The 22,253-nt window shown below is 36.5% G+C and overlaps 1 protein-coding gene across 5 annotated transcripts in view; it reads left to right on the forward strand.

Annotated features, from left to right (window-relative positions):
- Positions 1–22,253, forward strand: part of LOC150098781 (putative nuclear hormone receptor HR3) — a 240,295-nt gene that overhangs the window by 52,041 nt on the left and 166,001 nt on the right. For 3 of the 5 annotated variants that reach the window (XM_090404768.1, XM_090404769.1, XM_090404770.1), the window contains exon 2: positions 5,456–5,541. In XM_090404768.1, coding sequence (XP_090260894.1) covers positions 5,456–5,541 — 86 coding nt within the window. Of the gene's footprint in view, positions 1–1,101; positions 1,222–5,455; positions 5,542–22,253 lie in introns of those variants that run through there. The other 2 variants (XM_090404773.1, XM_090404772.1) reach the window with 2 other exon arrangements.

Raw genomic sequence — 22,253 nt, forward strand, 5'->3', positions numbered from 1 at the left:
ATCAAAATCTGCTAAAAATAATGAATAAATTCCAGTGTTTTTCTTGCAGTGGGAACCCCTGTATATACAGGGTGTTCGGGATAAATTTGAGATATTTATAATTAATTATATTTTTCCGTAAGTTACATGTATTAACACACACTTCTCTTCATTTAAAAGTTTGGATCCTTCTTCATTCATATACAAGATGTCAGAAAGGATGGATAGCTGGAACCCACCTGAATCATGGAAGAGAATAACTTGTATCATGATGATTCGTGCCCGCGATCAAAATAAGGATATTACGACTGCTGCCCAATGCTCCCTGAATACAGTAAAAACAATCAGGCATGAACTAGAGACTTGCAATGGTGACTACGAGGATGTAGCAAGAAGAAAGATCCCTAGCAGACGATCTGATTGCGTTCGTACAGCAGAATTCCTCGCAAATCTGCAGGAACAGGTGTTGAAGAACCCTGGCATTGGAATTCGGGCTTTGTTCGTGGAGTTGCTAACTGTAGTCAAGCCCTGGATAACAAGGGTAGCCAATGGTAGGCCGTATGTATGGCAGTAGGATTCGGTCCCTTGCCACACCTCTGGGAAAAGTCAAAAATGGTTGTCTGAAAATTTCTACGACTTCACCAGTCCAAATGTTTGGCCTCCAAACTCCCCAGACCTTAACCCCATGGATTATTTTGTATGGGGCGCAGTTGAAAAAGACACCAATCGCACTTCCAGTAATACAAAAGCCCAGTTAATGGATAAAATTAAAACAGTTTTTGCGGCCCTTCCCAGGGAGACTGTAGCATCAGCTTGTTCGAGGTTCCGAAGCAGAATTGAAGCTGTGATCGATGCTAATGGTGGTTATTTTGAGTAAATCTTGTTGATAGTATTGTAATTAACTCTGCCTGTAATGTTTTTTTGTCAATTCATTAAATTTAATAGATACAAAGAAGATTTTCTTTTTCCTTACGAAACTGTCAAATTTATCCCGAACACCCTGTATATGTAAATGGCTTATTAAATAACTGAAAATTTAATGTTACATTATTTTAACCACTAAAACAAGAGTTGTAGAGTAGGTGCCATCCCTCCATGAGTCTTTGGACTCCCTGGAGGTGTCATGTAATAATAATAATAAGAAGAAGAAAAATTATATTGTTAAGTGCTCGAGTTACAATTGGGACTTCTGTTATGATATTGACAACTGCAGCTCTTGGACTCATAGATGACTACAGTGAGGTGAGTTTTGACTTTTTTTCTTTTCATATTTGTCGTACATGTGTTAATTTAACGGTTTTACATTGAGTTCATCTATGATAATAAGGTAGTAATATCGTAAAATGTCCTAAATAGAGGGAAACAAAAGCAAATAAAAATTTAGTACTTTTTTTTTCAGATCTAGTACCTTTTTCCTACATAAGTTGGTACAAAATATTTTTGCTGGGTGGTCACCCTGTCTTCATCACTAGTCTACTTGTATATAGTGACTGCTTATTTCACATCAGTTGTCTCAGTATCTCTTAATACAAAGCACACTTTTTTCTTTTTTTTTTTTGCAAAGCAGATTTCTTTTCCCTAACATATCCGAAAGGAAGTGTGTAATGCATCGCACACTTCCTTTCTGACGTGTTTTGCATTATGGGATACTGAAGCGATTGATGTGAAGTCAACCATCACTGTATACAAGTAAACTAGGAAGGATACCTCATGTGCAAACTTTGTTTGCTTAAGCTTGGGTAAAGGATTAAAACATTTAGGACTAGAAAGTATTGAAGAAATGCTTGTGACCTCTCACTTGAAGTGATTTTGACATATAATGAGAATCAATTTAGTAAGGATGCCAAAAAGACTGTATGACATGAAATTTGAGGGAAAGAAGCCCAGAGAGGAAGAATACAGAAAAGGTGGAGAGACCAGATAAGTTCTAGTTTAAAAAAAAAAAAAAATGAAATAGAATAATGTTTATGAAGGGAGAATTTGGGAAAATAGAAAGAAATGAAGAGATTTGATTCACCTGAACTGACAGTTTCTGCTGTAAAAGTTGTATATAAAGGAGAAGAATCAGACTATTTTCCTAGGTTAATGGAATAATGCAGGCAGGTGTCAAATGTATGAGTAACATGAGCTGCAGAAGAAGAAAATGTTGTGAAGGGAATATAAGATTAAGTGTAGTCAGCAAGCTCATGTACACACGTGTGTACATGAGCTTGCTATTGGTTGCTATTGCATGTTAAAAAACACTTCGCCTAGTCTTCTTGTATTGAGATTTTTCTTTGCCTTGTTCTTGTTGCTATTATGGTTGCAAATAGGTCCTCCACATTCTTGGAATGGTTATACCATCATTTTTGTTCAGGTTAGGGGGACATGTAGAGGACCCATTTGCAACCATTATAGCAACCAGAACCAGCCAAAGAAAAATCTCAATACAAGAAGACTAACTAGGTGAAGTTTTTTTTTTTTTTTTTTTTTTTTTACAACTAGAGGTCAGGCTAAGTAAAAGATCAATTAACAGTGTAGATTCAATTTACCTTTGTAGAGTGTGAGAGCATGTAGCTTGTTTTCATATACACATGTATCTTTCTGATGATGATCTCAATACAGGGGTCAAAACGTCAGTTGTTATTTTATTAATAATAAGTAAAACACGTGTGTTTTGTGTCTCTAAATTCGTAAACATGAAGGAAGACAAGATTAGATGTTTTAAAGGAACGTGTACTAAAGTTAATATATATTTATTAATGGTTAGCATATGTATGTCCATGTAATGTTGGATGAAATATACTGGAAACATTCGACCTAAAGAAATATTAGCACTTAAAAAGTTATATAGGAACAAAAACATGGACCAAACTGATTATAACAGAAAAATGAATCATCTTCTTAAGGACTCTTCTACTTATCAGATTATAAAGTGGGATCCTACCAAATCTCAAAAGAAAAAAAAAGTATATAAATTATTTTAAAAAGCTGCATCTTGATTTAGAGAGATTACTGAAAACCTTAAACCTTTTCATGTTAAATCATCCAGGATATATAGGATCACCAAAATTCACAAACCTAATAATCCTCTTTATCCATTAGTTGACATCATAGACAGCCCCACCTATAAACTGGCCATTTATCCAAATCACTTTCTCCCATGGCAGACAACTCTCCCTCTTATATTAAAAATTTCCTACACTTTAAAACATTAATAAAAAAATTTCACCTTATTATATTCTGACATCATGGTCAGCCTAGACATTATTTCAGTGTTCATCAATGTACCTTTGACAGAGACCCTTAACCTGATTAAGCCACATTTCCCCTCAGACATATTTGAATTATTCAAATTCACCATTTGTTCTGAGTTACTTCTTATGGAAAGGAAAAATATATAAGCAGCTGGATGGGAATATTATGGGTTTCCCTCTTTTCCTGCTATTAGCCAACTTCTACATGGAACATTTTTGAAAACCAAGTACTCAACACAGCTGCACTCAAGCCAGTCTAGCTGTGCTATGTTGATGTGTTTGCTATTTGGCCTCATGACTCAGACACATTGAATACATTTTTAGTGCACTTCAACACCTAGCATCCTAAAATAAACTTCACAATAGAAAAAGCAAGTAATATTCTCTCTTTTCTAGACACACTATTGACATGACTTCTAGTGGCTCATCATTTCCATTTCCAGAAAACACGTATACAGGAAGGTATTTACATACACAATCACACCACCACCACCGATCCTAACAGTATGGCATACTCAAACCACTTACTCACTAAGCCAGGGCTATTTGTTCAAATGACATAGCCTTTGAAACTGTCCTCAGAGACCTTTGCAACACCTTTTTAGCCAATGGCCCATAGAAAATAGATAAAATCCTGCATGCAACCCCCATCCCTCTTGCAACCAACACACACAGGATCACAGTAAACTATTCTCATTCCATACATTAAGGGCACATCAGAAAAGATAGCTAATGTTCTCTACAGATATGATCTCCATGCTACTATAAAACCGCTCGTTCAGCTGGTTACCTTCATCCATTATCCTAAAAATCAACTTCATCCTCTTGCACATCCTGGACTGTATAAAGTTCCTTGTGCCTGCAGTTTATTCTTCTCTATTCTATTCTATTCTGATATTAACTGATCTACCAGTCTGTACTCTGGACAGACTTGTAGATCAGTTAATATCAACCTTGAAGAACACAAATATTACATCTGTTATCATCTGTATGGCAAGTCGTGACCATCAGACCATGCTCTGAATACTTATTTACATAGGATTAAATGGAGGAATACATCATCAGCATTGCATAGAAGTCACTATAGGTCCCAAAAACTATTTTTAGTATCAGCATCTTCTATGAAGCACTCCCCCAACCTCAAGAAATGTGATTTCATTAATTTGTGGTGAGTGCTCCAACATTGAATTCCTTCAAGGCATGATATGATAGTTATTAAGGTTTTAGTGCCCTACCCTAAGAGAGGGCAGATTTGGGATTTATACAGTATTAGAAGTCACAGTAGTGAGAAGTTATGTTTTAAGCTACAAAGGATGCCTAGTTTTTTGGAATCATAGAAAAATAATTTAATTTAATAATTTATATAATATATAATTTAATAATTTTAATATTAATAATTATATAATTTAAACATAGTTTAATTCCTCTTCCTCAGCTTATCCTACTTAGTAGGGTTGATGTTTTTAACAAGTCTCCTCCACAGCCTATTGTCTTGGGCTGTAACCACATCTAAGTTCTTCATCCTCAGGTTCTTCACCAGCTCCCTCCATCTCTTCTCCTGCACATCCATCTGCGTGTCCTTTCTTCCCACATACTTGTCCTCCCTCTTCGTCACATGACCAAACCATTTCAACCTTGCCTTATGTATCTTTGCTAATAAGTTCGTAACTTTCACTGTTCCTCTTACATTTAAGCATAATTTAATTAATATAAATAAATGACTTTCAAAACGTTATTTTCATATTAGAAATATTCAATTTGATGTTTATAGTTTATTAGTGAAGTTGAAAAAGGGAAAACACCTTACTTGAGCTAGCTCAAAAACAATTGCTTTTACTGATTGTTATCTGTTGGCTGGAAACGAGATATTTTTTCATCAGAATGATGTATAAATGTTTTTACTGCCATCAGTAACTAGAAACATGATTAATTTTTATAGTTGTGATATGATACCATAAGCATAAGGGTTTAAAATTATGAAAATTGCCCTTTATTTATTGCCAATGGAGAAGGATGAGAGCAAGAAATGCACATCAATCAACTACTAGCTGTAAATAAAATTGAAATATATGAATGAGTAAAAAAAATAAAAAATAAAATAAAATAATGTATTTTCAAATAATGAACTTAATGGTGTTGTATCATTTCCTTTTGATCACCGTATATAAACGTAGACAGCAATCAAATTACTGTGCAGTAATAACTGTAATAATGAAGTACATTAATATATTTTGTTTCAGCTCAGATTGAAAACGTCCCTTGTAAAGTGTGTGGAGATAAATCATCAGGGGTTCATTATGGAGTCATTACCTGTGAGGGGTGTAAGGTAAGTTTTCCAGCATTTTATATTTAGTATATAATTTTTAAATGCAGAGAGAGAGAGAGAGTATCCCAAAAGAATACTTTTCAGGTTTGTCACAGATTAAGCATTAAACATCATAACAAAAGACAATCTGTATTATAACAGAGAGGTGGCTTGTAGATATGATTTTAATCAGTTCTGGTTTGGAAAATTGTTGGGTGTGGTGAAAGGCATCGTTATTATTCAAAAGGTTTTAATAGCAAATTGGTCAGAATTAAGATTGCACATCTACAATGTTTATTTTACTTTACTTAAAAATTAGCTTAGCTATAATCATTTCAGATATTATTTCAAATATTTCTGCATTTTTTTTTTTTTTTTTTTTTTTTTTCACTTGTGGCCAGTAGGAGGAGAAATGACTGTGGAAGAATGATATTGTTGGATAAAAATGGGAATAGAGTGACTGATGCAGAGGACATAGTGGAATTGTTCAATGAACACTTTATTGGAGTATTTCATCCTAGAGGAGTCAGTTTTAATGCTAGAGGGATAGGACTGGTTCAAGGTCTGGAGGTACAGGAGGAGAGTGTGTTTCAGATACCGAGTACTCTGGATGTCAGTAAAGCTGTGGGACTGGATGGTATTTCACCACGAGTTTTGAGAGAATGTGCTAGAGAATTGACAGTGCCTTTAACGTGGCTTTTCAATGAAAGTCTGGCTTTGGCAAAGGTGCCCAGGGAATGGAAGGAAGGTAAGATAGTGCCATTTCATAAGGGTGGTAACAGACTGGAAGTGTCTAATTATAGGCCAGTCTGTGTGTCATCAGTAGTTGTTAATATCTTGGAGAAAGTAGTGAGGAACCGTATACAGCATTGGGCAGATGAGGGTAATGTTATCTGTGAGAATCAACATGGATTTGTGAAAGGACGCTCTTGTTTTAGCAATATACTAGCCTTTTATAATAAAGTTTCAAGAACATTAGATGAGGGAAAGGCATACACTGCAATTTTCTTAGACTTGGCGAAGGCATTTGACAGGGTGCCACATGATAAGCTGATATTTAAGTTGCAGCACATGGGTCTGGATGTCAGATTGGTCAACTGGATTCAGGATTGGCTGTCTGATAGGTATCAGAGAGTTGTGTATGGTGGAGCAGTTTCCAGGAGGCAGAGGGTTACAAGTGGGGTCCCACAGGGCTCAGTACTAGGACCTATATTGTTTAACCTTTATATCATTGACATAGCCAGTGGATTGCAGGGGGATATTCAGTTGTTTGCGGATGATGCGAAGCTGGGAAGGATTATTAGTAATAGTGCAGATGTGGTAGCCCTGCAAGAGGATTTAAATAAGCTAGATAGATGGGCAAATGAATGGGGGTGTCAGTTTAATGCAGCAAAATGTAAGGTCTTGAGGTTTGGGAAACATCAATGGGATGCTGCATACTCTATGGGAGGAGTTATACTGGAGGAAGTAGGGGAGACAAGAGATCTGGGGTTGATGATTGATAGAAACCTGAAGTTTAGGGGACATTGCAAAGGTGGTGAAGGTAACACAGAGGATTGCTGCTATTATGAGAAGGACACTGACCTGCAGAGATAAGAGGGTTATCATTCCATTGTATAAGTCTCTGATCAGACCACACTTGGATTATTGTTCTCAGATTTGGTCCCCAGGATTTGAAGGGGATAAATTAACTGTGGAAAGGATACAAAGACGGATGACAAAGATGGTTTCAGGACTCTACAAGGATAGTTATGAGGATCGGCTGAGAGAATGTGGACTGCAGAGTTTGGTGGATAGAAGAAGGAGAGGTGATATGATTGAGACTTTTAAACTGTTGAGAGGTGGTTACAGGGTTGACACTGAGGAGTTCTTTCGCTTGGTTGAACAGCGGGAAGGAGTGATGGCAAGAGGCCATCCCTGGAAGTTACGAAAGGAAACTGTGAGCAAGAGGGTAAGGAGTGGTTTCTTTGTGTGGAGGGTGGTTGAGCCGTGGAATGCATTGCCTGATGGAGTGGTGGGAGTGAGAACGGTCAGTAAGTTTAAAGAGTGGTATGATAGACTTTGTGTTTCTCAGGGGGGGACCTCCCCTCGATGAGTCTTGACAGACTTTGTCTTAGGAAGGACCTCCCTCGATGAGTCTTTTGACTCCTTGGAGGCCTGAATAATAATAATAATAATACACTTTTTAAGTTTTGTCCATAATTCCCAGGTCATTAAATCCCTCTGGATGTTGTTATTATTATCATCGTCATCATCGCAATGAGACTGCCATTGAATCAAACGGCTTGGTTATCCTCATTGTTACACACCTTACTAATCCAACTTATTCACTCCTCTTAGCAGTACATTCATTCATTTATTCATTCATTCTATTCACCTACTACTCTCTAAGCTGCTCCTCACTTCCCTCAAAATTTGCACACACAACAATGTGCAGATTTGGAGAGCAGGTCTGCTTCATGTTGGAGGTTTAATGGAGTATTGACAGCGCTAGGAAGGACTATTTTTAATGCATCCAATATTTCATCTCAGTCACTGAGACATCTTCAAGGATTACAACTAACAGTCACACACACACACACACACACACACACACACACACACACACACACACACACACACACACACACACACACACACACACACACACACAAAGATGACACAATACTTAATGAAACATTTGGCAATGGCTCTAGGATCCTATCTAGGTAGTACACTTTCTATGTGTTGAGTTCGAATGAAACTTGAATTAAAGTAATTTACGTTTCATACAGACTTAGCATGGGCCTTACACTTTGGAAATAAATATTGATATATCAGACTTACTGAGCACTTGTAAATTAATCAAATGTTACTAAAATGTTAATTAATCCTTCAGTTTTAAATATTGTCTTATATTGTAAAGTTTTATGAATTATTAAGTTGCTTAAACCTTACTGTTTTGTAAGTACATAACAATTGCTGGAAAAGAGAGATAATCCTCTTATGCGAAAATGGCCGAAGTCTATAACACGTGCAACGGAGTACAGGTATATCTTTTGTAAGCACGCTGCCTTCCCCCTCTCCTACACTCCATAGATTGCGAATGGATTCCGTGTGGGGCGCTGTGTACTTGGTGACATGGGATGTTGCTAAAGATATTGGAAAGAGAAATTGATGACGTAGTATGAACGGTTGGCACGCAGTTTAAAAGGGCATGCAGCTTAAAACATCGGGCCTTGCTCCTGTTCTCTGGTTCCCATGCTCTCAGATGGTCTCGTAGGTCCTGGATCTCGTGTGTCTTGCGGTCATGCTGATGTGTGTGGAGCCTCCACGTGGTGTCCCCTTCGTTCGACGAGGTTTCAAGACGACTCAAAAGTCTACCAGTCAGCGGTCAGCCCAGCAGACGATAAGCACAGATGCTTACAGAGATATCCTGATGTAAAATGCAGAGAGAATCTGTGAAGAATACCTTAGAATATGCAGAGTGAACTTGAAATCAAAGGTGAATATCCTGACGAAATTAGTGATGAGGCCAAATAGCAACCCAGCAATTGGTAATGTACAGTTTATGCTCTCTTACAAGTGAAATTGTTTAAGAAGAATGTTTGTGAATACTAAGATAAGACTCTAGTAATTGTTTCATTATTTTATTGAGTAAAATTGAGAATTCTGTATAGGATATAGTGAAACAGCCCGTGGTGTCTAGAACATATTTCCTAAAGGATAGAGATATAATGTGTGTTTTGTATGAGATAATTTTGTTGAGAGCATGTGGAGCAAAGAAATTGAATAAGTCTGTTAAATAATGTACATAGAATTGAAGGTTAAGAGTGATATATCAAGTGAATATTTAGTTATCATGAGTGAGATTCTTTGAATGCAATCCATGAGAGAGATTAAGAAATTGTAAACTAAGTGCTCATTCATTGTCTATTTTAGAATGTCTATTCAGTTTAGTACTATAAAGTGTATAATATGTCTTTTGAATTAAATGTTTTGTTTTGAGCTTAACTGCTGCCTTGCCTAAATTTTGTTCTATTGCACTTGCTCATAAAATTTACGAACCACAGCGGGAGTTTAGATAATAGATAGGCTACGACTGCTGAAAAGAGAATTATAGTTTAATGAGATTGAATGCTAACTGTGTTCTGGTTCCTTGGTCATGCAAGTTTTGTTAATCTAGGATTCGGGGTGGCGCAGATAAAAAATAAATTTTCCCTGAATCTGAATAAGGAATTAGAACCAGTGCTGAGACAAAGGAATAGGTATCTGCCATTAGTAATTCCTTTGTCCCACAAACCAATAGCTTTACTTTTATTAGTAATTCGGCCTAGAGATTATTTTGAGTTAAGGAGATAAAGTTTATAATATAGAGGAACATTGTAGAAGAAAGATGTTGGAAAGATTTTACAATTTAACAATGGTGAGCCAGCCAGGATTTTGATTTAAGAAGGTTTAAGTACGAAAGAGATAAGTATAAGTAAAGTATAAAGGATATTAAAAACATAATAAGCTGTATAAAAGGATATTTTATACAAATTAACATATGTGCTTTTCTAGGAGGCCTAGGTTGTAAATTGAGATCTCTGAGGATTAGTGTTCCCCAAATTTTGGGAAGTTTCTTGCATCTGTATTTGTTTAAATTTGGTTGATTTCTGAGCACTACTGTAGATTTCAAAAATGGGTCTCCCAATAGCAAGTCTGCTATTGGCCCAGTAAAGTAGGCAAGCAAATGTATGTGACACATTTAAAGATATTGTGAAATACACTCATCAGGTCTTTCACTTGAATAATAAAATCAAGTTATTTGATGCACTTTATTTCATTCAAATAAAATTTTTTTTTTTTTTAATGGTTGAGTTACATTTACATTTCATTTATGAGTCTGACTACATAAATTAAGGGTAATAACAAAAATATATGGTGCCAAAGAATCTCCTTGAAGAGCTCCAGTGGAAATAAGAAAGCTCCCACTGTCAATCATCTCTCCATTAGCCATTACTCTTGTGTGATAATTCTGATATAGTACTGCTATTACTTTATTTTCAAGGGTATGCCATAATAACTGAGAATTTTGAACATCCTTTGTCTATTGATTGAATCAAAGGCTTTTGAGAAATCCATGAAATTTAAGGGAAGGTTTTTATCTCTTGAACTTATTAACAACCTTTTAAAGCAGTGCTTAACACTATGTATTCAACAGTGTTTTTCAAGAAACCTGCTTGAATTTTGAGTAGAACAGGTGTTATATATGGTTCAATTCAGTTTAAAAGCATCTTGTTATCGATTTTCGGTGTGGAGGAAGTAGTGCGATTCTCTTTAATTTTCTGGGTTGTTTAGATTGCTTTTTTTGGGGGGGGGAGGGATTGCTATTATTAGGCCTTCTCTCCATTGTGATTGAATGATGGATGTAACCAGAGCTGTATTGCAATATTTAACATTTGTTTCTAAAGCTCTTTTCTTCCATGTTTAATATTAAGTATCTGGTATCTGGATTGTATGGTATAACATACCATACAATCCAGATGCTTTCTCATTCTTTTGAATTTTTAGTGCAGTTTCAAATTCTTGCATTGTAAAATTGTTACACATAATGGGCAGTTCTTTTTGGATGATTATTTCTAGCAAAGCACCTGTATTTCAGTTCACTGATGAGGTACTCAATACTTTTCAAAATGGTTCTTCCAAACTAGGAATTCTTCATTTTTGTCTTCAGATATCTTTCCATTTTTAGCTTTTAGTCTTTTGAACATCCTTTCCTTGGTGCATAAGGAATTAACTGATTGGTAACAATTAGCTAATTGTTTCTCTAGTTTTATGGGTATTTTGATATAGTTCTAATTTTTGACAGACAGCCTGGATAGGGTTTTGCTTGTTATTTTGAAAGGACACATTTTAGTTGAGTGTATAGATCAGTGGCGGCCAGTTAAAATTTTAAGTGGGGGTGCTGCATATACAAAATAAAAAAAATTATTTTTTTCCTAATCAGTAACCAATTTATTAATAAATAAATTTACATACTAAAAAATTGCTTTATTAAAAATATTTCACCCTCACCATGAACAAACACCAATAATAAAAGTTTCGTATATCACAGAAATAATGCACGCAATCATATGATGCACTGCCCAAACGAGCAGTGTCGGAATGACTTGTAACATGCAATCACAAGCGCAAACGAATATCGGCGAGTCTGGCTGCATTTGGCCAAACGCAATAATTCTGACACTGCATTAGATCGCAGTGTATTTGTTTTGTGTAATGATAATTGAAAAAATATAATTCTTTTCATATTTTCAACAGTGACACTCGTCATAATTCAGCCTTGTATCTATAATAAATAAATAATTATATGTTATTTTAACACAATAAAATAAGATTTGCAAAAAATAGTTCACCCTCACCACGAACACGCACCAATAATAAAAGTTTCGTATCTCACAGAAATAACGCATGCAAGCATATGATATACTGCCCAAATGAGCAGTGTTGGAATGACTTGAAACATGCAAGCGCAAATGAATATCGGCAAGTCTGACTGCGATTGGTCGAACGTGATATTTCTGACACTGCGTTAGATCGCAGTGTATTTGTTTCGTAATCTAAAGTGTTAATCGAACAATTCCAATTATTAACTATTCAATCACTGTCAAAACATAAGCTGTAATCTTTAACATGTTGTATTGCATTTATATAATGTTATAAGCATGGTTATTATTTATAAACGCAAACAAAATTAAAATTTTTCATTTTTACCTTGGGGATGCTGTAGTGTCGCAGTGCTTATGTACAGGCCATCACTGGTATAGATGTTAGTTCTTCAACAGTTTGTGTTACCCATTTCCTTTGAGAAGATGAAGAAGTTCTTGGTAACCAAAGTGTTTGCTGCTACTTCATGGATAGATTATACAATGTGAGTGAAGCTCTGGAATGGTTCTTGAGGTATTGGTTTAAAAGCACTGAGATGAAATTTTATATGTGCACTTACTATTTTGTGGTAAGAGGTTAGTGTTACACTATTGTAAGCTCTCCAATTTTGAGCTGATCTCCCCCACTTTCCATTGATTAAAATACAATTAATTTGTGATCTTGTTCCATTTGGATGTTCTGAGGTCCATTTTCTTCTAGGTTTCTGTGGAAATTTGTTCTGATCCTACTTGTGCATTTAAATCTTCACCTATGATGTGGAGATTGTGTTGGGACAGTGTAGAGAAAGTCTGAGAGTTGACTATAGAAAGAATTCTTGGAGTTTTCATCTGAAGTCTTATGGGTATAGGTTATTGTTCTAGTAGGCTAACATAACTAACTTTGCCAACTTAGATAACTTCTTATCTAAGTTGGCAAATTTATTTTAGAGGACACATTGTGTAAAGATGATGAACATGACAAAGAAATACTCATCATCATCAAATTCCTGACATGTACCCTCAAGGGGTGTACAGGATATGATAGTACTACATGAAAAATTTACATAATTACTAACTTCCTATCTACAATTTTCCTCCAAATCAGTCTGTTACTTGTCAAGATTCCAACATTATCAGATCTTATATTTCTATCGTCTAAGGTACTTTGTACCGTATCAATCCACCTATATCTTGGTCTTCCTTTGGGTCGTTTTCCTGCCAACCTGGCAGAGAACACTTGTTTTGCTAATCTTTCCTTACCCATTCTGTTTAAGTGACCATAACACCTGAGATTAGCTCTGCTAACGCATTCCTGGATACTGACAATGTCAAGTTCTTTCTTAATATCCTCGTTTATAATATGATATTGCCATTGATGCTATCTGTTCACACCTGATATTTCTCAGGAGTCTCATATCTGCAGTCTCTAGTCTGGTCAAGTGCTTTACTTATGACCCAGCTCTTAGATCCATTAGTTAAAACTGGTTTGAACACTGTCTTGTATATAGCTAATTTAGTGTTCCAACTAACTTCTCTCTTATTCCATATGAATTTATTCAATTGACTTCCTACTATACCAGCTTTGTTGATTCTGTTGTCTATTTCCATATTTAATTTACCATCTCCACTAAAAATCGTGCCCAAGTAGCTGAAATGCTTTACTTGTTCCACAGGTTCTCCGTTGACATTTTCAACAATTCTACCTATTTTCATTATCTTTGTCTTTTTAATGCTGACCTTCATACCATATCTATTACAACAGTTATTCAATTTAGTCAGGGAATCTTGCAAACTTGTAGCGGATTTATTCAGAAGTATAATATCATCCACATAAAGCAAAGAGCTGACATTAACATCTCCAATTCTGATATCATGTTTAATACCACTTTCCTTCATAATGTGATCCATATAGATAATGAATAACAGAGGGGACAATGTACATCCTTGTCTGACACCAGATTTAACATTAAACCATCTTCCTGTACATTCTTCAATTCTAACTGCCGACTTAAAACTCAAATACAGACTAAGTATTGCTTGATATAATGCCCCATTGACATCATATAACTGTAGCGTATTGAATAGCTTCTCTCTTGGCACCTTGTCATATGCCTATTCCAGGTCGACAAAAAAGAAATACTTCGAGAGAATATTAATGCATTTGAGGGTCATGTTGTTGGTAACTCTCCAGTGTGCTCATAATATGTGATTCAGAATTAATACCCATGTCCCTATATATCATCTTTTCAATTTTTTTCTACTTGTGTTATTTACCCTACTGCTTGAAAACAAGCCTATACTCAGCTCATTTAAAAAAACAAGCAAGCAATTGCATTCACCCATTAAACTATTGTTCCATTTCTCACACTTCATTTCTCTCAGAAATCATTGAGAGACTATCAGCAACAGTCAACTTCTTCACTTAGAGGCCCACAAGCTAATTTGAATTCTGACTAGCAGTATAGAGATTCTTTCCACTCATTGAAAGTTAAACTATGTGGTTGCTTTTGACAAGCATTCAGTTAGATCTGACACTGAGGTCAACCTACTAAAATTTCATCCCGTATACTTTGTCCTCCCTGCAAATGCAGTATCTCTCACAATCTATTTCATGATCATATTCTCTTTTGTCTACCACACATAGTGCCAATAATTTTTGGCAGTATCAAATTGACTAGTAACCAAATATGCTTCCTCCTTATGTCTGATGCTTATAGTAAACAAGCATTATTTTCTTAAGGTTAACAAGATATCATTGCATCCTCTGATTACCATCCCATTCCATTGATTGACATGATATACTGTGTTCATCTATGCTCACTTTCTTCTATGATTGTAAGAACATGAACAGCTTCTATTCTGAACCAGTTTCTCTTCCTTCTTTTTCATTTCATCTACTTTCTTTGGAACAGGTCTCCTCACAGTTCAACTCATCAACAGATTTGTGCTTGCCCCTTTAACCTTTTGTGTCCAAACAGCACTGGTGCTGTGTATTATAGGTTTTTGGAACCCTTTTTTTTGTGAGATTGATTATTAAAAAAAAAACACATTGAACTGGAAATAACTCACCAATATACCCAACTTGTTTAATATGTTCACATTTTGAAGGATTTCTACACCAGCTTTGCTACTAATTACTCTCCCTAACTTTGTATTTCTGTAAACAAATTGAATCTTCCTCTCTACAAAAAATTCCCAGTATCATTGGCGATAAGTACTGTATTACAGTACTTATCACTCTCCTTGATGTTCAATTCTTCAATGTCTCTTAGATAAAGTCCCAAGCTGCTCACTTATCATTATTTAAATCTGTTTCATCTCATTTATTACTAGTAATGTGGCAAAATGTCAAACGTCTTCACAAAATCTAGAAGCATCTGTATGTCTTTCCCTTGACATATACCACTATCATCTTATTGCAAAATGTAACTACTAAAACAAGAAGCTCTCTGAGAGAGAGGTGGGACAGAGCAGAACAAGTATTTTGCTGATTATGCTACAATTGTAGCCAGTCAGTTGTGTGAGAAGCATGGTTAGAACAGAGGTTGATGACTCTGTTAGGAGTTTATCATACCATATTGTTAAGGGGAATGATGAGAAAGTGTGTGGATGTATTAGGCTTTGTGAGTAAGTTTTCTTTTCTGTGAATTGTGAAAGAAAGTACAGTGGAACCTCGGTTGTCGAATGACTCTCATCTCGAACAAATCGGTTCCCGAACATATTTTCTGAACAAAAAAATGCACTGTTTCCGAGCAGAATCTCGGTTTCCGAACAGGCAAACCGGCAACCACGTGCTCAGCGGGCTGAGATCTAAGGCAAGAGAGCATCAATTAAGAGGTAGCCTCCACTCAATGTAGACATCTGCTCGAATTTGCATTGCGTTTTCTTGATTTTCTTTGTGTTTTGTTGTTTTTTCATAAATTACAACTGTCCTCCTTATAGTTAAAGTGAAGTTAAATTTTCTTCTATGTTTCATCTATTTATTGTGCTTATTCTTTTTGTGTAAGATTTTACGCATTTTCATTGTTTTTGTATACGATGTTGTGCGTGAAGCACTGTTATAAAGGTTTAAATAAGCAATCATCTGAGGTTCTGGAACGGATTAATCCATTTTACATTAATTCTTATGGGAAAATGGTTTCAGTTTTCAAATAAATCGGTTCCCGAACAGCCTTTAGGAATGAATTATGTTCGCAACCGAGGTTCCACTGTATTTCCTTATGATGATATGTGATTAAAATATCTAGAAAGGCTACACTATTATTTTCTTTTTTCAATGTTGAATTAGTTTCTGGGAGTGTTAATTGTTGAGATGGGATGTGTCTAATCCATTTGTGCCATATGGCCATATGAAGAACACATCATCAATATATCCTAGCCAGATAGGATTAAGAATGATAGAGTTGAGATTTATTATTACCCCCAAGACCTCACGGAGTCAAAGACTCATCTGAGAGGTCTCTTTATCACACACACACACACAGCTCATCATACAGTGTCTTAAACACTCAAACTCCTTGCAGACAACACACTCTCAGGCAAAGCATTCCAATCATTTACTCTGCACGAAAAAAACCTGCCTCTTCTCACTCCCCTACTCACACCCTCTTTATACAGTTTCCAGGGATGACCTCTGGTTCTCCCCTGATCTCCCACTATTTTCTGTAGAACTACTCCAACATTGATCCTATAACAACCCCTTACCAACTTGTAGGTCTATATCATATCTCCCCTCTTCCTCCTGTCCACCAGACTCTGCAAATTACATCTTCTCAATCTTTCCTCATACTCAACATTCCAGAGGTCTGAAACTACCTTAGTCAGTCGCCTTTGGACCCTCTCCAACATCTCTTCATCCTTCTGAAAACCAGGTGACCAAATCTGGGCACAATAGCCCATGTGTGGCCTAATCAAAGCCTTATACAACGGAACAAGAATCTCCCTACTTCTACATGTCAGTGTTTTCTGCATCATTCCCAGAAGCCTTTGTGTTATCTCCACAATTTTGGATATGTGTCCTCTAAATTTTAGATACTTATCCACTATCACCCCCAGATCTCTTATTTCCTCCACCTCCAACAATATATCCTCACCAAGCATAAATTTTGCATCCCATCTTTGTTTTCCAAATTTTAAAACCTTACATTTTGCAACATTGAACTCGCATCCCCATTTCCGTGCCCAGTCACTCAATTTATTGAAGTCTTCTTGTAAGGCCACTACATCACTACTCTTCATGGCTCGTCCCAACTTTGCATCATCTGCAAACAACTGAATATCTCGATCCAAACTTTCACCAATATCATTAATATACAAATTAAACAGTAATGGCCCTAAAACAGACTCCTGAGCACTCCACTAGTGACTTTCCTTTTCCTGGATAATGCACCCCCCATACACAACTTGTTGATACCTATCAGATATCCAGTCTCCAATCCAATGCACTAATCTAATATCCAACCCCATCTGCTCTAGTTTGACTGTTAACGTATAATGAGGTACTCTATCAAAAGCCTTTGCGAAATCCAAGTATATTACTGTGTATCCTTCTCCTCTGTCCAAGGAAGCAATCACTTTATTATAATGAGTAAGTAGATTACTAAAACATGACCTCCCTTTAGCAAATCCATGCTGTCCATCAAAGATAATACCATTGTTGTCAACCCAACTCTGGATCCTAGTTCTCAAGCTTCTCCAACAACTTAACCACAACACCTGACACACAGATAGGCCTATAGTTTGATGCTTGAGTTCGATCACCTCCTTTATGAAGTGGCACAATCTTGCCCTCCTTCCACTCCTTAGGAACTTGACCAAGTGCAAGACTCGTATTAAAAAAATATGTCAAGGCAGGTGTCAACTCCCTGGCACATTCCTTCAGTATACGTGGTGATATATTATCAAGTCCCACAGCCTTATTTACATCTAGTTTACTCAACTCCCCATACACCTCTTGCTCACTTATAGTCAGTCTCTCTTCCCCATCATCAACTGCTCTCAATCTCTCCATGAAGTCACATTCACAAGATTGAAAGACCTTTATGAACTGCTCATTAAGTATCTCCACCACACTTTCCTCAACAGCTGTCTTTATACCATTTTCTCCAATCATTGTCATCCTTCCATAATCATTCTTTCTTTTGCTGGCTACATATCGAAGGAACTCCTTACGATTCTTTTTGGCTTCATGAGCTAACTGCTGTTTATACCTCTCTTTAGCTACCCTCACCAAACAAGTCACCCTCCTTGTCTGGTCTTTGTAGACTGCATGGAATTGGTTATTTCCACTTCTCTTATGCTGCCTCCATAATGCCGTTTTTCTCTGTATCACATGCCTGATATCTTTATTAATCCATATCACACCTACCTTATTTAACCTTCTCACCCTTGGAATACATTTAGACATTGCATCTACTAGACAGTTTTTGAAAATCCTCCAAGCTGCATTGATCTCTTTTCCAGATAACTCTCATTCCATGCTACACCCGCAAGCTGTCTTCTGAGTTCTTCATAATCACCCCCCTTGGAGTTCCATATATACTCTCTTCTCACAGAGGTCCTCACACTGCTGGCAACCCACCCAGGTAATCACCTCGTGGTCACTCTCACCAATTGGTAGATGATTTGACACCTCATTTATGATTATAACCTCTGATGAGATGACCAAATCCAAGACCCTCAATCCTCGTGTTCCCTCTGTTACATACTGTCTGAGGTAGTTATCCCTCAAAAACTCAAGAAACTAATTTTCTTTACTTCCAGTTGCTATCTCATCATTCCAGTCTATATTGCCATAATTAAAATCACCCATAATGATCAGCCTTTTCTTATTTGCTTGGCTAATTTGATTATACATTTCATTATCATATTTTTCAAAATGTTTCATGAGAAATTCCAATTTCTATGCCTTCATAGACTTTAGACTTACAGTCTAAAGACCATATCTTGCCTTTGTGCTATTGATGCATGCATTAATTCTTAAAATTGCATCCCTGAAGATGTGTTCTCCAATATTTCCTTTGATAATATTTCTGCTCTTATCAATTGGAAGGCTGGAACTCCACATTTTGGTTTCTTAGGGCAGGGTTACTGGATTATGTAACCATCAGCCTGGTACTTTAATTCAGGTTTACAACCTTTTGTGGATAGCATTCCTGAAAAAAATAAAAATATATATACACAGGGGGGGGGGGGAATCCTGACAGTTCTGATAAACATCTAGAAGAAAAATGACATTAAAGCATCTGATATAACCACAATAAAGAAGATATCTTAAAACCCTTTAACCCCCATATTTTATCAAATTGTAATAATTTGTTCTTTTTCTTTTTGAATATATAAGAAGACATAAAATTAATTAATTTTTGTTCTAGGTGTTTATCAGAACTTTCCAGACCTGCCTCTCTCTCTCTCTCTCACACACACACACGCACACATATATATCAGAGGGCAAGTATTCCAGGTGCTAGGCATGTGGTGCATATCCATGGAATATCAGTATCACCGATATTATATTTTTGCATTTATTCGCGTTAAAGACTCCCCTAATAGTTTCCTGGCTTTGCATTATTCCTAAAATTAAACACAATATACTAATGTCTCATGAAGAGGAAACTTTTTTACATGTAAACATTGTGTCACATTCACGTTAATAGCCCAGTTGTGCTTTCAAAATACATACACCTTTGGATCCTTTGATCAGACGTACAGATGGTGCAACAGGTCAAATTCTTAGCCTTCCAGTGGTTTCAAACTTCTCAGAAGGTAAGGTAGAGTGAGTGCTGAGACATCAGCACCTAGTGACTGTGATTGACTATTGTGTCTGACGCATGCATGCATCATAGTCTGTGGGGGAGAGATGTTTTTCCATTAAGTGTTGTCATTAAAGTTGTCTCCAATTACACTAATTGTTCCTAAATATAGTACATAGATGTTAAATGTCTGTTTATTGTATTTAGTGATAAACAAAGCTACATTCATTAAGGTTGGAAAGTTTTTTAACAGTATAGGAACATTTTTATTCTAGTCTTCAGAAACAACAGATGTAGTAAACATTTATCGATTCTGAATAGCAATGAATGCTTTTTTTTTTAGAGGTTGTTGATCTACAACAAAATACTAGCATGTGTGAGATATCTATTATTTCTAAGACAGAAGAGTTGCTGACACTAAATAATAATAAAAAAAAATAAATAAAACTAATTAATGTAGGATTCCTGAAAGTGTGGATAATTCCGATAATGATCGGATATTATTGCGTAAAATGTATACAGAGTCTCAGTAGATAAAAGAAAATTCTTAGAAAATGAAGCGAAATACATGTAAACCAGAGAAATACACATAACATGATGCACAACAAAATTTACAAGATGATTTCCTGTTCTATCAAACCAAATGTATTCCAGCCATTCCTATACAAATTACCTGATCAACATTATTAGTTCATTGGATTAGCCTCCCCTATACATTCTTGTAATAACTTAACTACTAAATATATATATAGTGACTATTTATTATTAGTTAGTTATTTATACTTTGCAAACAAATCTCTTTCCCCTCTTATAAGTTATTTTTTTTAAAATTATTATTATTATTATTATTTTTATTATTATTACGAGCAACTCCAGGGAGTCCTTAGACTCATCGAGGGAGGCCCTAAACATCATGTCCACACAACTATACGACATTCTCACAGTATCTATCATACCTTGCCTTGAACTCACTCACTGTCATAGCACCCACAACAGACTCTGGCAGCTTATTCCACTCATTTACCACTCTAAAAGCAAAGAACCCAGCTCTAACACCCTTGCTAACCACACTCTTGCCCAGCTTCCATAGGTGTCCCCTAGTTTTCCCACCACCAGTCCTGATCTCAAAAATATTCTCTGAATTAATCCTATAGAAACCTTTTAGCAATTTGAATGTCTCAATCATATCTCCCCTTTTCCGCCTATCAACTAATTTCTGCAACCCACAAATCTTCAACCTACTCTCATGAGGTTCATTCCATAGACCTGCTATCATCTTGGTCACTCGCCTCTGGATCCTCTCCACCTCCTCCCCATCAAGAAGAAACCTAGGTGACCAAATCTGGGCACAATAGTCAAGATGGGGTCTTATCAAGGCTTGATACAGAGGAACAATAACTTGCTTATCTCTGCTCGTCAAAGTATTCTTCAGCATCCAAGTGATTTGATGAGCTGATTTAGCCACTTTTGCGATGTGCCCCCTAAACTTCAACTCCCTATCCACCAACACTCCCAAGTCCTTGACCTCATCAACTCCTGGAGTACTGTTCCACCAATGTAGTATACTGCTGCTAATCTTTTTACCCCAAAATGCATAACCTTACATTTTGTCACATTAAATTGACATCCATTCTCCTTAGCCCAGAACTCCAATCTATCCAAGTCATCCTGCAAGATTTTGACATCTTCTGCATTCACTATTGTCCAACCCAACTTTGCATCATCAGCAAACAAATGAACTGTTCCTCTTAGATCCTTCCCTATATTGTTAATGAATAAATTAAACAGCAGTGGGCCAAGAACAGAATCCTGCGGCACACCACTAGTCACAGGCCGTCTTTTGGTCTCTACTCCTGAATAAACTACTCTCTGATATCTCTCCATCAACCACCCACCTATCCATGTCACCAACCCTATATCCATTCCCATATGTTGTAGTTTACGGATTAGAATTCTATGTGGTATCCTGTCAAATGGCTTAGCCAGGTCCAACAGCATCACTGTAAACCCATTACCCTTATCCAGTTCAGCCGTCACTGTGTTATAAAACTTGAGCAAATTACTGAGGCACGATCTACCCTTCACAAAGCTATGCTGTCCCCCATACAGTATCTCATTTTCATCAATTCATTCCTGTATTTTTCCCTTGACTACTTTCTCCAAGACCTTGACAACGACTCCTGATATGCTGATCGGTCGGTAATTTGCAACAGTAGTCTTGGATCCTCCTTTATGCAGTGGAACTATTTTCCCCTTTTTCCACACCTTCGGGACTAAACCAGACCCGACAATCAGATTAAACAACATGGTCAGGGGCACTGATAATTCTCTAGCCACTTCACGTAAGACCCGTGCCGGTACACCATCCAATCCCGCAGATGTATTCACATTAAAGTTCTGTAATAGACTGTTCACCTCCACTTCATTCATCACAATTCCCAAAACTAATGGTTCCTTCATTTTTTTAATGTCACCACCTGGATGATATACTCTAGCAAAGTGCTTGCTCAGTAATTCCACTATATCGACTGATTCAGTGACCTCCTTACCATCATCATTCCTTAAAATCATTTTGCCGTGTACAGTTTTTTTT

The sequence above is a fragment of the Typopeltis vanoorti genome, chromosome 15 (assembly GCF_054136105.1).
Source record: "Typopeltis vanoorti isolate ZY-2024b chromosome 15, IOZ_Tvanoo_1.0, whole genome shotgun sequence".
In the NCBI taxonomy this organism is placed as follows: domain Eukaryota; kingdom Metazoa; phylum Arthropoda; class Arachnida; order Uropygi; family Thelyphonidae; genus Typopeltis; species Typopeltis vanoorti.